Source organism: Anas platyrhynchos, chromosome 8, assembly GCF_047663525.1.
Source record: "Anas platyrhynchos isolate ZD024472 breed Pekin duck chromosome 8, IASCAAS_PekinDuck_T2T, whole genome shotgun sequence".
Lineage (NCBI taxonomy): Eukaryota > Metazoa > Chordata > Aves > Anseriformes > Anatidae > Anas > Anas platyrhynchos.
In genome coordinates, this window is record NC_092594.1 from 16,193,105 (window position 1) to 16,210,321 (window position 17,217).

Below are 17,217 nucleotides of genomic sequence, written 5' to 3' on the forward strand. Positions count from 1 at the left end.
GCCTCGTGTGCTCAGCCCTGGGAGCTGAGATGTCTGCTGGGGACAGAGGAGGCATTGCTGTGCTCAGCCCCACAGCATCCTCAGCCCCACAGCCCCGTCCAGCTCCATCCCCCTGCTGCTCCCCCAGCCCCAGGGCTTCTCCTCTGGGTGACGGGGGATGAGGACATCTGCTTCTCTGCTCTCTGCCCTCCCAGCTCTGACAACAAGACATCTCCACAAGGATCCCGCTGGTTCCTCACGTCCCGACAAAGAACTCGCAGGGATGTGTTTGCAAATGTGCTGTAACGTCAGGGGAGCTCGCATGGAAACGCGCTGCAGTGCCAGCGCTTCCCCTCGCCTGCTCTTTGTCTCCAAAGAACTGCAGAAGAGGGCAATCAATATGCCTTGCCAGGGTCTTTTTAACGCTTCCTGAGACATTATGGTCGTAATGTTTCTCCGGGCTGCTGTGATCAATACATTCGAGGCGCTGAAGATGTCAAAACCACATAAAATCTTTATTAAGGCGAAATTAAATGAGCACGCGTGAATCAGTGACTTAAATGGATATTACCCTTCCAGGATGCCAGGCCTGGAAGCCAGACCCACGTGAAAAAAAAACCACCAGGGCATTCAAAGTTTGGATTAAATTAACGAGAAACTCCAGCTTTTTGGCCAGGGCATGGAGCTGAGGAATGCAGGGGGACGGGGATCCCAGAGCGGAGCTCGGGGCGCCTGCCCTCCTTCCTCCTGCAGCACTGGAGGGAGCTGGGGAGGTGTGGTGAGTCTGGGACGGGCAGGACTGAACACCTGGGTTCATCCTGCTCGGAAAATTAGCCCAGATTTAACAAAATAAAATGAAATAAGCTATATTCCTGTATGGGGGTGGGGGTGACGGCACACGGGGATGCGCTGGGTGGCACCGGGACGCGTGGCACTGCGTGGAGAGGGCACGCAGCACCCTGCCAGGGACAGGGGTTTGCAATAAAAGGGAACGGGCAGCTTTTATGACCTGCCCGATGAAATGCAGCCCGGCAGCTTCCAGCCCTCCCTACCGAACCACACCAAGCTCTCCAGGAGCTCAGAGCCATGGGGAGACCTGCGGGTCCGGGGGTACCTCACTTCACGTTCTCCTTTCACAGAGGAGCAGTTTGCCAACACACCTGCACAGCAGAGAGCTGAGATCTGTCTGCCCCAGCCTATTTAGCTGTAATTTAGCTCTCCCCACCCAGCAGCCAGGCTGGAGGCAGCCCTCCCCACAGCCAGCCGGGCTCCCTGCTCACTGCAATGCCAGCAGGGCCGTTTTGGGGCCGTTTGGGAACCTTCCCTCATTTTCCGTGCCACCAGGCTTAGCCAGGGCACTGCCACCCAGGTCCACGTCCCGTGGGGACTCCCAGGCCCGCTCAGAGGTTACGGCGAGGGAAGACGAAGCATTTGGCACGCAGACACCTCCCAGAGGCCCGGCACCTGCAGGGCACCGCGAGCACCTGGAGGCCCCCCATGCTCAGCGCCGGGGAGGAGCTGTACCATAAAGGCTCGTCAATTAATTACCTGAAAGAGTAACAGAACGTTATTAGATACTTGGGAGTTAATTGCACGGGTGCTAATCATGTGCGTCTTAATGGCACCGGTAGAGATGCAATATGCACTTCCATAGGTATCGCAGAATAATTTCGCCATTTAATTAATTCCCGCTAATACCTTTTAAATCACCTGCTCTCTCCCTCCTGAGGGAGAAACTTCTCCAGCCAGCTCTCCTGCAAACTCACGGTTGTTGGCAAGGATGCTGCTGTATTTCTCAGCGCATTTATTCCCAGCAGAGCCCCCGCAGTGTCACCCCCGGGTGACAGGGTGTCCGTGGGGAGCCTGACAGCCCCGCGATGCGCCGCTCCTAAGTTGGGAAGGCTGGGGCAGGGCTGCGTGAAACGTTTTGGACAGATCGTGACGGGTTGAAAAGATGGAGACTCCAATGAGTTGTGGATCTAGGTCAAATCCAGCCAGCAGAGCCAGGAGAAAACGCGGACGGAAAATGTAAACAGCAGCAGGCTTTTTATTCCGGTCTTCTCCAAATGAAATGCTTGGTTTAGAAAAAGCAAAAAATATCCAATTTCGGTGTGCTGGAGATGCAGTGTGACTGCTTGTCTCCCTTTTCCCAAGCTAAGGGAGCTGAGAGCTGCCCGAGCCCTTGGGGCAGTGTTTCAGCTGGACAAATATTTCAGCTTTTGCAAGCTTTTTGCTGCTCCGTGAGCGACTGGCACAGCACTGGGGGGCAGGAGGGGACAAGGGGTTTGGGCTGTAGCTGAGCTGCCTTCCCTGCTGCCCCCTCCAGAAAAGAGACCACACGAAGCCATCGTTCTCACTGGGCTTTTATTGTCCCGCTGGCCCTCGCTTCCCACCCCTCTGCCCAGGGACCAAGCCCCTTGCCACGGCTCGGGGGGCAGAGAAGAGGAGATGTCCCCAAACATCTGGGCTGGGGACATCCCCAGGTCTCCACCACCCGAGCAGTGGCGAAGGGCAGCACCGCTTTCCCGGGCATTTTTTGCATTATTTTTTTTTTTATTATTTGAAATATTTTCTTTTAAAAATATAGTAGCTGTGGAAAGCAGCCCTCTTTACAAACGCTTGATGCCGGAGTGAAAGGCATCGTCGCCGTCCTCCTCGGTGCCCACGGGCGCTGGCACGGGACGGGGGCTGCGGGGCGGGCGCGTGGCAACACCGTGGGGAGGGACGGAGAGACCTTCCCGAAAATAGAAATCTTGTGCTGAGTCGTCTGCAGTGAAGGAAATCCATAAAACACCAGCGTTAGGTCGGCTCCGGCTTGGCACGTATTGCTCCCGGCAGCACCGGGACGGGGCTGTCCTCGCTGCCACCCGCTGCGGGGACAGCGGCACCGGGGAGATTATAAATAGGGAACTGTAAACACGACCAGTCGAGATAAGAGACATGGATAATCACGGGATTCACCGGTTCAAACGCCTGCCCTCCCTCCAGCCCCTGCACCCAGGGCCCCGTCCCCGTGCCACAAAAAGGGCTCCGGTACTAAAATCTTGGGTCCAGGCTCGGAGGCGGGGTGAGGTGCTGGAGGAGTAGAAAGGGACGTCGCACCCTCAGCGGTCCTTGCTCGGAGGGGAGAATTTGGCAGGAGGGAGAGGGTTGGCTGGTTCAGGTCCTTTGCGAGTTCATTTGGTTTTCCCGGAGGACTCCTAGGGTTATACCTGAGATGAAGACGTCTTGGGGACCCTCCATAGCTCAATGACAACGCGGTTGGTGCTCCGTGCCCAGAAGAGCCCTCGCTGCTGGGATGTGTCCCTCACGCTCGCCCTCCCCGGGGGCTGTGTGAACCCACGCCGGGCAGGGGCACCCGTCATGTGTCCAGGATCTCGCTGGCGGGGGACGGCTCGTGGGGGATGCCCTGTGTGCCGTGCACCGTCTGGTTGTGGGACAGGGAGTTCTGCTGCAGCTCCAGGGCGATGGCGTTCTGTGGGAACTCCTTCACCTGCCGCTTGTACTCCAGGAAGGTGCACGCCTTCGTGGCGATGGCGATGATGTTCTTGCCGATGAAGATGGTGGAGACCCTGCTGTCCTGGAACAGGACCATGTTGATGGCCCGGATGAAGATGGTGACGATGTTAATGGTGACCAGGCTGAGGACGGGGTAGAGCATCATTTTCTGGGGGGCGATGTGCTCCCCTTGCATGCTGATCTCGCTGAGGGACACGCAGGGCAGGATCAGGAGGAGGATGTAGCAGTAGAAGAACATGAGCCCCTCGGCCCAGATGGGCAGGCCGGTCCTGTGCGGCTCCCACAGGTTGGCCTGGATGTCCAAGATGTCCAGCAGGTCGAGGGCCACCCAGAAGAGGCGCCCCCTCAGGTCCTCCTTCTTCCGAAAGGTCCGTATGTACTCCATGCTGTCCAAGGCCACCAGCACCAGGTAGAGCCCCGGCACGCAGATGGAGAGGAGCAGGGTCAGGGCCTTCCTGGCCACCGTCTCCAGGTTCTTCTTGTCCGCCTTGTAGTTCTGAAAGATGAAATACAGCTTGATCTCCAGCACGAAGATGTACAGGAACCACAGGATCATGGCGTAGCCCCGCTTGGCCGTCTTCACCTCAGCCCCCACCCACACGGCCACGTAGCGCAGCACGATGAGGAAGCAGATGTCCCCCACCAGCACGATGATGCAGACGCCGATCTTGCGGGGCCCCTGGTTCTGCTCCACCAGGTAGGCGTCCATGAAGGCCATGCTGGTCATGATGACGATGGTGGTCAGGCAGACGTGGCGCTTGTCGGGCGGCGGCAGCACCATGGTGAGACGAGCGAGCCTCCGTGCCGGCACTAGGGGAACAATCCAGCTGGCGGGGCACAGGGGGACATCAGCAGCCAGCCTGGGCACCGTGGGCTCTGTCCCCACCCCGAGGAGCCCCTGTGGCCCCGTCCCCAGCGAGCTGTGCCCCGAGTCTGCCACCAGCAGCCAGGGCTCACACAGGGTCCCTCGTCCGCATCCCCATCGCCGTCGCGCTCTCCAGCCCCGTGCAGTGAGGAGCCTCCTGGCTCCCAGTCCCGGATCCTCCTGCAGATCCCTGGAAACGTGGCAGGCGATCAGGCAGCAGGGAGAAGGAAGGGGAGGCAATCTTGGAAGGGGGTGTCCCTGTGTCCTCACGGGGAACCACCTCCACACCGATCCCGGCGGGGCTGTGCCGTGCCCGCGATGAACACCGTGCGCTCCTGCTGCGCCTGGCCGCGTGTGCCTCCCTCCATCCCGTCACTCTGGAAAAGACAGAGGAGAAGGGGTGTTAGGGTCAAGTACAACAGCCCCCCGGCTTCCCCAGCCCTGCAGTGTGACCAGGGCACTGCTCACATTGCTCCCATCAGGCACTGTCCCCCCATGGGCACCCAACACCGTGCCCTGTGCGTGCCGTAACGCAGAACGGGTTTTTGTGGAAGATAGAGGCTGAAGGGAAGAAACCGAGCCTAAAGAACCACAGCCACCATCCGTCCCCTCACCTCGCTCCTTCCCAGGCTTCCAGTGAAAAATATACAGCCACTGCTCCGACTGCTTTTAGACCTGTGCCAAGTTTTACAGGGGATTTACAGCCCAGGATGGATAACTCCAGGTAAATTCGGTTCCCGAGGACCTCCTCCCGAGGACCTCCCTGTGCCGAGCAGACTTTCCAGCAGACCCAAGCTCAAACGCTGGGTTCCCTCCCCTCCCTTCAGCCCCTGCACAACTCAGGGCAGCCCGGGATGAGTCCTCAGCCCTCACCAACGCAACCCCCAGCACCCAGCACTGTGCCTTTCTGCATCCCCTGTGCTCGCTGCCAGCTGCTGGGCACTGTGCAGGGCCTGGGTTTGTCCCCACACACACAGAGCCCTTCTCCAGGTACGAGGAGCAAGCAGCCGCTGGCAAGCCCCGAGGGCTGCTGTGGGCGGTGGAGCCGCTGTCAAAAGGCATCCTCGTTAATGCCAGCAGGCACTTCCCCGAGCCCCGGCCCTACCTGGCAAATTAGTTTAATTATTTAAGTGATTTGAATTCTGCCTATAAATAAAAGAGGGAGCGAGCGAGGCAGAAGTACACACACCGCTCTTCCCAGGTAGTTAGGATGCCGCATTGCTTAAAGCTTCATTTGCACTTTAATTGCTTTGATTTATTCCAGCTCTCCTGGATGTAAATCTGGAGCTCTCCTTCAGCCAGTCCTTCAGCAGTGCTGCCGCACCGCCCTGCCCAGCACACCCCCCAGAGGTCACCACCAAGGTGCCCTGCGCTGCCCAGCGCGTCCTCGGGGACACCTCAATGCATCCCCAACCCTCCTGCTGCCACCTTCACTCCCCAAACCTCAGGCTGGGGGGCCAGGAGCTGCCCCCCAGGCGGTCCCTGGGCACTGGCCAAGGGGCTGCTCGTGCCCTGGGCTGGCTTCTGCGCCCAGCAGCTGCTCTCTGCCTCCTCCCAGGCATCTCAAGCGCATCCTGTGCAGGAAATGAGATTGAGGCGGATTTTTTTTTTTTTTCCGGGCCCTGCCCACTAATTGTGTCTGAAGGAGGAAGCAGCCCACTTGCTAATGATTACATATAATTTGCCGTGTAGGCAGGGCGAAGCGGGCAAAGAGCTGCAAACTGTTCCCAGCCCCTGCCCAGAGCAGGCAGCGCAGCAGGGCTGGCAGGAAAACCGGCCCCTGCCTGCAGCCGCGAGCGCATCCACGAAGCAAACCCCTTTGGAGGGATCCTTTCTCTTTCGTTTCCCAAAAAAAGGAGCTCAAGCCAAAAGTACAAGAACCATTGCCTGTCGAGGGAGAAACAACACAGCTTTGTTTCTGTGCTGGTGCCCACGGCACCCCCTCGGTGCCCCAGCTCCATGGCCACGTGCACTCAGCTCAGCACCCAGGGGTGCTCCGGCCAGGGCTCTCCCGGTGCCTGGAGCTGTGGGGAACACCTCCCCGCTCACAACCACGCTCAGCTGGGTGATGTGTGACAGGCGTGTCAAAAATAAAGCCCTATTCAGACATTTCAGGTGCTTAAACATAGTGTTCGGGGAAGGCAAATGATTCATTTTGACTTGTACAAAAAAAACGTAAAAATGATAATACCATCCTTCAACGCTATCAAAACAATTTGCTGCTTCCCCAGGAAAACCTGCTGTTTCTTTAGAGGAATCCCTTGGTGTTTCCAAGTCGGGGGATTTTACTCCAATCAGGCCCAAACCCCATGAGTAAAAGCACCCAAATCCCCCGGGCTGGAACACCCAGTGCCCGCAGGTGCTGCTGCCAGCCCCCTGTTGGGGAGGACGCCTTGTTTTTGGCTGGCTGGGCTGTGCCATGCCCGTGCCTGGGGTGCAGCACATCGCGTGGTGACCTGGTGCATGTTCCTGGCTACAGAGGCATAACCGAGCTGCTCTGGGAGTCCCACCTGCGAGCAAAGCCCGGTGGCTCGATGTGCCCTGAGTTACAAACGGGCACGAAGGCGAACACAAGCCCAAGGCAGAGCAGAGCACACAGCTTGGCTCCGAGTTCGGGGGCTTGGGGCTGCTCTTTTACGCACGATTCACTGCCAGGTCCTCAGATAACCCCACATTGCCAATGTTAGGGGGAAGGAAAACAAGGAAGCAGTGCACAGCCCTCATACAACCACTTTTCCCCACTGCCAGATGGGGAGAAGCAGCGGTGCCCCCGGCACCCCCTCGGCAGGGGTTTGGGAGGTGGGAGCCGGGCGGCACACGGAGCATCCCACGGGCAGCCTGCTGCTGCTGCTGCCTCCGGGCTGGCCTTTGATGAAGAGCAATGGTCCTGCTCGTAATTAGCACGAGGCAGCTGCCTGCTGCTGTGGTGGAAGGGCAGGAGCTGGGCTGGTGACGGTGATGGAAGGAGAACGTCTGCTGGCTCCAGCCTGGCTCCTGCCCAGCAAAGTGACACCGATCCTGCAGTGCCTGCGGGCTCCCACATCTCTGCACCTCCTGGGGGGCTTGCCTGGGACAGAGCCCCTCCGGGCACAGCAGGGCTCACCCTGCAGCGACACCCAGCCCGCTGCTAATCTGGGCTGAGACTATAAGCACCTCGGCCAGGAAAATTCCTCCTCAGCATGAAAAGCCCCGCGGTGCTCCTCACCCTGAGAGGTGAAGGGAAGCCTGAATGATCTACAGACCCCCCTAGTAAAGGCTCCTCTGAGAACACCGTGTCTTTTTGTTGTATTCAAGCACAGGAAAGCTCACCTCACAACTCAGGGGACAGCAAGCAAGGGAGAAACGGTGGGTGACTTGCAAAACCAAGGGAACTTGGCCTTGCCGCGCGCTCACTGAATTTATTTTGGCAAGGCTGGCCCGCTGTTAATTATCGATGGCAATAGCTCACCACCAAGAAGTCTTAGCAGAAAGAGAGCTCCCTGTGGCACATCCTCCAGCAGACAACCGTGAACGTGACTGGTCTTAAATTAAGTTGGGGGTCAGGGGGTGCCACTGCACCCCCAGTGCCAGACACTCCACAGGGTGATGTGCCAGGGCCACGGTGCTGGCCGGGCTCGGGAAGACAGAAGGCACACGTGGCTGGTCCTCCACGTAGACGCCGAGCTCGGGGTCGCTCTCCCAACCCTACACACGTCCCAGCCAGCAGTGTGGGGGCAACGCTGCCACCCACTGCTCCGACATCCCCAGGAGACAAACAGCTCACCCATCTCGGCCCGGCGCAAGAGTGATGCCAGCCCAGAGGTCGCCAGGGAGACATTTCTCTTCCTCTGTTTTCCAGTTTTCCTTCTACCAGCCATCTAATAAATCTAATAAGATCTGTCTTGCTGGTGTCTAATTCAATTGCAGCACCCAGAGACCAGACTTCTTCCATCACTCACAGACCTAACCAGCTACATCCCTGGCATATGAGCCCGGCCACGGGGCTGCTGCAGGCTGCTCCAGAAGAGAGCAATTACCTGGGATCAGGGCTCGCTCTCCCAATCAATTATATGCCATAGGTTTTCCTTGGGTCACGTCTAATTGAATTATTGAGATGCTTGAACACCGTGGTCAGAAGCAGCTGACTGAAGGGCCTGAAGTCTGGGTGCTGGGCGAGGTGCCTTGCGTAGCATCCTGAGGTCTCCACAGCACCTCTCATTCCTTCAGGAGAAGATTTCCAAGGTTGCATGGAAAGCCATCACCCAGCCTTGATCTCCAAATTCGCTCCGGCACCTGGAAGCACAGGAGTGGGTGGCTCTGCTCCACGGAGCATCCTGGGCTGCTCCGGGCCCCGGTGCCTGCACGTTTCAGCCGTGCTCAGAGGCTGAAAAAGCTCTCCTCATCTTCAAAATGAGCACGCAGGCAGGATTCGTGCTCCCGAGCCTCCTCCATCCCCGCAGGGTCAGCACCCACACGTGGGGGCTCTGTTCTGCCCCTTCGGTCCCGGGGCTGCTGGATCACGCTGTTCCTACAGCACGGGCTGAAGGTTTTCAGGCTTCCTTCGCTAATGAATTTTTTCCTCCACCTCCACACACACATACAAAAAAAAAGCCTTTTGCCAAATAAAGTGAAAAATTGATCTTTGCGGAGGGAAAACCCTGCTGAGGATGAGCACACGGGAAGGATCCCCACCCGGCAGCGAGCGGCAGCCTCTCCCCCAGGAGGATGTGGCAATTTGCTGCGCTGGAGCTCATTGCCAAGGAGATAAAATATTTATGGCCACTCTCCTTTGCTTTCCGTTTCGAGCCGTGGTGACTTATTTGTGACAAATTTACATGCATGTTCAAAGGCGTCCTCACATTCCTTCCAAGAACAAAAGGTTTGTTCCTCCACGCGGTGTTCTGCCAGCCGGGCCCGGCCACCCCATCTCCTCCGTGCCCGCGTCCGTCCCCGTCTCCAGTGCTCATTTTCCTCTTGGTAATGATTATCATTATGCTAAGAAAAATGGGTCATTTAGAGCGGCTTCTCCCCAAATGAAAGGCTGTGGGACACAGGATATCATTAAAATTCTGAACCTGGCTGCCAGCCTCCAAAGCTGGCTCCGGGCGTCTCTGCGGATGCTGAACCCCTTCGCACCCGCCTGCCCCTGGGTGCCCAGCGCCCTGCTTCCCCGCGGCCGTGTTCCCAGCTCCTGGCAGCACCAGGAGGGGCCGAACGGGAAATGTTTTGCTTGGAAAGGCGATGCAACTCCTGCTCGAGCCTGAAATTGTTGTGTGCAGAGCTGTAAGGCAAAGCTAATCCATTTTGCAGCTCAGCCGGCTCCTGAAAGATGCTATTTAGGGATGGGGAACTACGGACTGCTCTGCCCCCCGCTGCGATACAGGAGGGGCAGGGGATATTTGGAGGATGAGAGATGGAGACTGAGCCAAAATGGCTAATTTGAGACCTGTTTTTAACAAGGGAAACCTGCCCCGAATTGTCAACTTTTGAAGCTGATTCTTTTTAATGTTTTTTAAATCCCACCGAGCACGGGGAGCGCTCCTGCTGCTGACCACAACTCACGGAAGGCACTGCTGTTGGGTCTCACGTACTAACCACCAACTTACCAGCATGAGTCGCTGCCAGCCCTGCCCCAGGGGCACCCAAAAACCACAGCTGGCTTCAGAGCCCTGAGCCTACCAGGGAGAACGGGGCCGGAGACATGCAGGTGGGATGCAGAGCATCCCCGGGCAGGGCAGGGTGAGCATCACTCCTCTGCGGGTGTCTGAACGCCGAGTTAGTTTTGGTCCAGTGGCTAGGCTGAAAATCCAATACGAATTATTTCTCTTTGACCGCCATATAATTATTTGCACTCGGGTTTTTCAGCCGAACACAGAAGTGTGAAGAACGGCAAGGAGTCAATCTGAGATGCTTTGTTCAGCCTGGAAAAAGCTGTCCTTTCTCTCCACGGCCATTTTACCCTTCTCCTCCTCCGCTCACCTCAATGGCTCAACTTCAGATTGACTTCAGAACAGCGACATGGTCGGGCTCCTCAGGAGGAAGAGACGACGAGCACCACGCGGGGCACCCCGCTGCTCCTTCCACCAGGCTCCCGCTTCCCTCTCACAGCGGGTCAGCAGTGTCACCACCAGAGCTGGGACCTCCTTCCCAGTCCATCCCATTTACACACAGCACGTGGCTGAGTAAGTAAGGAGCAGGTAAGGAGGAAGGGAAGAACGAAGCTCCCGCAAGAGCCACATCTGCCCCGCTTCTGGCAGCAGCCAGGCACGGCGCACCCCTCGCCACCTCCCCCGGAGCCATCGCTTATCCCTGGCCTCGCTGGGCAGCATCAGCTGCGGGCGAGATTGCAGCCGGACTGTTAGCAGTGATAGGAGGTGCTAAGATCCCATTACAGGCATCATTTCCTCTGTCAACACGCGGGGAGTTTCTATCACAGCTCCTGGTCGGGGCGCACGAGGCAGGCAGGAGCTCGTTACCCGAGGGCTTTTATGGGAAGCGTGCCCTCTTCCCCACCCTGAAGCCGGGGCATTGATATTTTCGGCAGGAATCACCAGCGAAAGTCTCCTTTTTTGGGTGCAAATTTTGCATACCAGGAAGGGATCTCCAGGTCCTGCCAATAAATGTTGGTCGGGCACAGAACCTGCAGAGGTTTTGGCACACGCAGTCCCCATGGAGAGCACCCGACTGCCACCCTCGCCCTCCTTTTCCACGTCACCCATCCCAGCAGAGGGAAAACAGCCACAAGGCTCCGTCCTCCTCTCTTTATCTGCACTTTGCACATCACCGCATTATTTTATCTTTATTTTGGGAACATGGAAGAGATTTATGAAGGCAAAACCGAGCACGGCCTCTCCACCACCCCTCACCTCCTGCTCTGGAAGCGGCAGAAGGCAGAAAATGCTCTGGCCGTGCCGGGATGCCAGCCCTGAACCTGAGCCTCACACTCCGCCCCCAATTCCACCAGGAATCGCAGCGCTGCCTGAGAGCATCCAGCAGCCAACTGCCTCTTGCTGGCAGCTGTTCCCTTTGGCTCTGCGTCCTCCTGCAGACTCACGGCAGGAAAATGGGATGGGTAATTTAATCTGAGCCTGCTAGAAGCAAAGCAACATGCAAGCCTGCTCGTCCTCTCCTCTAAGTTTAGCCCGATAGTATATTAAAAAACCTGCTGCTGGGCGCTCGCCAGCCCCTGCTTAGCTAAACCAAGAGGCTCTGCAAAACATCCGAAAATTCGCCACCATCAGCCAGGACAACGCCAGCCCTTTGTTCCCCTCCTCCCCTCCGCTGTACGGCCCTGAAGAGTGATGGATAAACCGGTCCTAGCTCACTGATAAATAGTTTATAAAAGGTTCATAAGCGGTTTCTAGATGCTCTAATGAATAGTTAATCAATTCTCGTGGGGCCCACAGGGTCAGCAGATGGCTTATCAATGGCCATCAATTACGGCGCCTGCTGATGAGCTTATAAGCATCACTAGGAGTCCATCGATGCCAGCAGCGGGCTTAGAGCATCTACAAAGCCTTACTAAATAATGCACGAACGACACAAGTTCCCTTGCTGAAAATCTGCAGAAGGCCACCCGAAATGGCATTCTTGGAGAGCCGAGGGAAGCACAACGAGGGAGCGGCGGCTGCTGGGGCTGCAGCCAGGCTGCCAGCAGCACAGGGGCTAGCCCAGCGTGGCAGGAGGCAGGCTGCTGGAGGGAGAGGGTTTCCTACATCCAGCTCACTCCAGAAAAATCGGAATGAGCGTCCAACCACGGGCTGCAGCGAGGCAGGCTGCCCCAAAACCCAGCTGAGCCCAGCTCTGTGGGCACAAGCTGCTGCTCCCCAGGGCTCTGCCATCCCCACGGGACCGCAGAACACACCCAGGAGTTGTGCTGCGGCAGCCTGAGACAAACCACACGTGGCGCTTGGCCTCCCCAGCAGAAGTGCTTTATTATCATTAAACGCAGAATAATTCGGGATGATAAAAGCAATTAAGTGTAAAAAAAAGGTAATGATCCGTTGCCTATTGCATCCAAAAGGTATGAAAATCCCTCGTAAAATTATCACCCCAGCACAGAATCGGACCTAAATATCTTTATAATGTAAGGCGGCGAACTTTGCTTACAGGCAGAACATTCAGGAGGTGCTCAATGAGCCGCCAGGGGCTTTCTTACCATTCCCAGACCTCCGCGAGCGCAGAGGCAATTACAGGATGTTACAATCCTAACTTTTTTAATTGAAGATGAAAGACAAGAGAGCTCGGATAAAAGCTGCTCCCAGGTCCATCCCGAAACGCACGTGCTGAGGAAACTTCACACAGACGGGGTCTGATTTGGGGGCTCTGTGGGACCCCCCTGAGCCAACCCTTCCTGTGCCCTCGCTGGCCAGGGCAGACCTCACCCTGATCCGTCCCTCATTCTGGGGTCTGCACATGGAAACGTGCTTCTCCAAGGCATTTTGCAGCACGTTACCACCTTACACACCCCCATTGAGCCAGCCCCGAGCGTTTGGGTCTCCCGAGATGGATTATTCACTCACGGCTTCATGATCATGGCAATATTTTAAAGAGCGATCCAAACCCATGCTTTGTGCTTCGCTGGCTGGCTCCAGAGCCTGTAAGATGTGCTTGGCTCTCGTTTAGAGCCTTGTTCTGCAGCCACGAGTGCCAGACGCTTCCCGCTGCCTCCCAGCACAAGCCAGCCGGGAGCCCGCTGCCCTTCGGCTGCAAACACACCCGGGGGCACCAGCTCCGTACCCAGCCCCTAAAAAAAACATCTCCAAAGCGTGGCAGAGACAGGCTCGGGTTCAAAGCTAAGCCAGGAATAAATACGCCTGGCAACACCACAAGGCCCATCCAGGACTGCGTGGCCACAAGCAGCATCGCCATCGCGTGCAGCTGGAGGAGCCCCGCTGGCACCTGGAGCTGCGCAGGGCAGGGAGGCTCTGCAGGTGTCACTGACACCAAGCAAAGAATAGGAAAAAAAGCATGCAGGGGGAGGAAACCCCGCTTAAAGGTGAACTGAAAGTTAATATAGCTGCAGAAATGGGCTCAGACTCTCAGCAAAAGGGAAAAGGCAGGAAAGCAAAATGCCGAAAAGCAATTTTTTTTTTTTTTTCTGAAAAGCAAAAGCTCTCCGCTACTTTTCCCAGGGCGCTTTAAAAACCTGAGCACATCCTAAATCCCTCGGAGCGTTCCCTAGAAATCTCTGGCCTTCCCCGAACCCTGCCGGTGGGCATCAGAGGGCATGCAGGCAGTTTAATCCCCTGTCACAGCGCGTTTGGAGGCTGCGGGTCTGCCGGAGCAGCTCAGCACCCCTGGGGCACGCTGCCCTGTGCCCCAGCACAGCCCCCCAGCCGTGCCAGCCCCAGCTCTGCTGGAAGCCAGCGTTAAAGCCACGCTTCGGCGCCTCCTGACTGCTGCTGCCCAGAGAAGCAGCCCCAATTATAAGGGCGTTATTAATATTAATACGTTAATATCGCAGGGCTGGGAGCCTGCGCTGGCACAACCGTACCTACGCAGGGAAGAAAAGGATCGCTGGAGAGCAGAGAGATTGCTGACTGAGAGGGTAACCGGGACGCTCAAATTCAACAAAAAATCATAAAAAGAGCGTGTGTACAAACACATTTATATCTATATGCAAGGCTATACGTCGTTAAGCTAAAGCACCGGGAGATAAAGTGGATCAGCCACAGTCCCGACGTCCTAAAATTAGTTTTTATGTAAAATAAGCACTTGCTTCACAGAGGGCAGTTGGTATTAAGATTTATTTTCATCCCGACGCCTATCACTGCCTGATACGCCTGGCTAAAGCCTAGGGCACGTGCACGCAGCTGCCATTCATAACGTGTACGCGGATCCGTGACCTAGCTAGCAGGCTGAACACCTAAATCCCACTGCCCCACGCACATCCCGCCAGCCCCACGTCCCCCCTCACACGTGCTTCCCTAAAAACATCCGTGGCATTTCTCCACAGCCACCAGCACCGACCTTGGTAGCTGCCATGGTGATGAGCGCCACGCAGAAGCCTATAAATAACACCCTGTGCCACACGCTGCCCCTTACGGCCCCCTTCTTTTCCATTTTACCTTTATCCAGGCATTTCCCAGGACAAGCCTGTGAAGCCTGGCAGCCGGCTGGCAGCTCGCAGGCGCCTTGAATTAAACACAACGAAACGAGGCAAAAAAAGACCACCAGAAGGCACCAGGGGGATTGCACAGGTAAATTTGTAAAAAAAAAAAAAATAATAATCTGTAAATCCCAAACCCAAACGAAGGGAGCCACTTCTCCCCTTTCTTTCAGCATCTCCTCCTTTGATGGATGGAGGCTGCCGCGTTTGCCTCTGCTATTTTTTCCCCCGTATTCTTTTCTTTTGCTTTTACAAAGGAATCGGCTGCCAGGCAGTTTTCAAACTACGAATTTCCTTGTGCATGCAGACGAGTTCAAAGCACCACTCCTCTCCTCCTTTGCATTCGAGGCTCGGTCTGCAGAGGGCTGCGAGGCTTTCTGCCCGGCCTGCTCACACGGGGCACGGGGGATTCACTCACATCACCCCTCACACAGCACCTCCACGGGGACGGGACCACCGGGACCTCGGCCACAAGGCAGGATGGGTGCCAAAAACCAACACACTCAGCACCAGGGGAGGCGAAATCCTTGCTGGTGATTGCACGTGGTGACTGCTGTGGCAAAGATGAGAAAAGCTGCGAAAGGCCTCTGCCTTGCAGCCAGATTTTTATGTTCCGTGCTGATTTCCCAAGGGGCTTCATTTGGGCTCATCATCCCCACAGGGATCAATAGGACCGCAGCTGCCATCCCGGTATCTGCAGCCAGCTTTGCCGAGCAGCAATGTGGTCTGCTGGATAAAGCAGCCAGGAGCACGGAAAGGCCAGGAGCACGGAAAGGCCAGGAGCACGGAAAGGCCAGGAGCACGGAAAGGCCAGCCCAGCTCCTGCCAGGAGCCACCACCGAGGACTTGGTGGATTGTCCCCCACCCCCCAGCACAGGGGACGAGCCTCACCAGGAGCAGGGACAACCCTGCAGAGCACGATGCCCTGCTGGCCCCTCCACCCTGGAGGAGCTAACACCAGAGGGGAACACGCTCACAGCCCACAGCATCGCCCTCAGCCTGACCCACGAGCACGTTTCCCCGTTCCGTGCTGCTTCGGCTCCAATAAAGCTCCAGGGGAAAAATTAAGGCTGCGTTTTGTCAGGTGGCTCGGTGCGTGGTGATGGATTCCACCTCCAGTTATTAACCTCTCGCAAAAGCCCCGCGTTATCTCGTACGGCAGTAATATTAGGTTAAGCAGCTGTTGATAACTTATCTCCCCTTATCAGCGAGTTCCTTCGAGGCCAATATTTACTCACATCCAAGAGGCGTCGCTCTATTCCCAACGGCGCTCTTGGTGGAGGCAGACGAGAGCAGCTTTTAATAGATCCCGGGCACTTACGAGGCCCATTTCTCCTCCATGTGAGGAGAAGCCCTGCTGGCACAGAGGAGCAGGGGAAGCTCCAGCACAGACATCCCCAGGGACATGGGGTTTTGCCCTGCCGGCCCCAAAACACACGGAGAAAAGGCAGTGGGGCGAGGGCGCGCTTCCTTCTATAGGTGCTGCACCACAGAGGCAGGTGAGCTCGTGCCTGGCCCCAAGCAGCCCCTGTGCCAGCCGATAGCAATCAGGTCGTTATCCCTTAAAAGAGCCAGGAATAATTTATTAGTGTGTTTTGGGGAATTAGTGCATTTTGGGGAGTTAGTGCATTTTGAGGAAAAACAGCCATGCCCTTAAGCAAGGGCAGTCAGCCGCCTTCAGATGCTCCTTTGCTCCTTTTATTTCCCCGGTCTGCCTCTCAATCACCAGCTGCACACCTTGTAATTTTCCTGCAGCGTGCACCCGAGTGGCCGAGCCCTGGTTTTATCTCACCAGGCAGTTATCCTCTGGGATTTCAGTAACAAACCGATGGCAGGGTCACCGGGGCGCTCGCCGTGTGCCACCGAACCACTTCAGCCACGTTGTGCTCCCTTCACCACGCAGGCTGGCGGCGTGCACGCAGGTTTTTGACACTCCTTTCCTTCTTCCTTTGCGTTTCCATGCCCGGTCCGCTTGGTTTTTATGACGAGAGGCAAACTGAGGTGTTTGCAGCTCCAGGAAAGGATGTCTGGGAGCCCTCTGTCCCCCTGGGTTGCCTTGTGGCATCTGTCCGGGGAGCCCATCCTCTCCTTCATTACCCGTGGTATTTTTGGTATTCTGACAGCGCTGCAAAGCCGCAGGCACGGAGCAGGACCCCACTGTGCTGGATGTGGTGGGAGCAGGGATCAGAGAGAGGAATTTGCATCCAGGAAAACCTCCCCCACTATTTACTGAGCATGAAATCTCACAGCTCAGGCGTGGGATGGGGACTGGGGGTGCTGGGATCAGCTCCAAGCGTTCCCCCCAGCACAGGGGGCTGTTTTAGCCAAGGGCTGGGGAGAGCCCGTGGTTAATGCTCGGTCCGTGCTGCGAGTGGCAGGGACATTGTACGCGTGTCCCCTGACACCGTACCCAGCTGCGGCGAGTTTCCAGCCCTGGGTACGGTGACATCCATCATAAGGAGTCTCCCAGCTCCTTGGAAATACAGCAACAAGCTCCCCGGGGCTGGTTTCGGCAGTTTTATTCCTAGGTAATAGCCCTCTGCCTCATTTATAGCTGTGTCTAGACACAAAGAGAGGAAGGTGCTATAAATACTTGATGTAAAAACCCTGCCTACTCCTAATTCCTGCCTTCCACATCCCGAGCCTGCTCCGAGAACAAGGGCACCAGGCGCTGCCACTCGCTAGCAGGGAGCAGCCAAGCCAGCCCTGCACGGCTGCGGCTTTCCATGGCCCCAGGGACAGCTCAGGGGGTCCCCAGGGACAG

General features: G+C 56.8%; 1 protein-coding gene across 6 annotated transcripts in view; it reads right to left on the reverse strand.

The window, feature by feature from the left end:
- Positions 1–2,326: 2,326 nt before the first annotated feature.
- The window catches only part of LOC101799814 (transmembrane protein 121), a 48,635-nt gene continuing 33,744 nt past the window's right edge, over positions 2,327–17,217 (reverse strand). For 3 of the 6 annotated variants that reach the window (XM_038183075.2, XM_072041687.1, XM_027463068.3), the window contains one exon: positions 2,327–4,740. In XM_038183075.2, the coding sequence (XP_038039003.1) occupies positions 3,341–4,279 (939 nt within the window). In that variant the 5' untranslated portion in view covers positions 4,280–4,740 and the 3' untranslated portion in view covers positions 2,327–3,340. Of the gene's footprint in view, positions 4,741–15,691; positions 15,913–17,217 lie in introns of those variants that run through there. The other 3 variants (XR_011810934.1, XR_011810935.1, XM_021277485.4) reach the window with 2 other exon arrangements.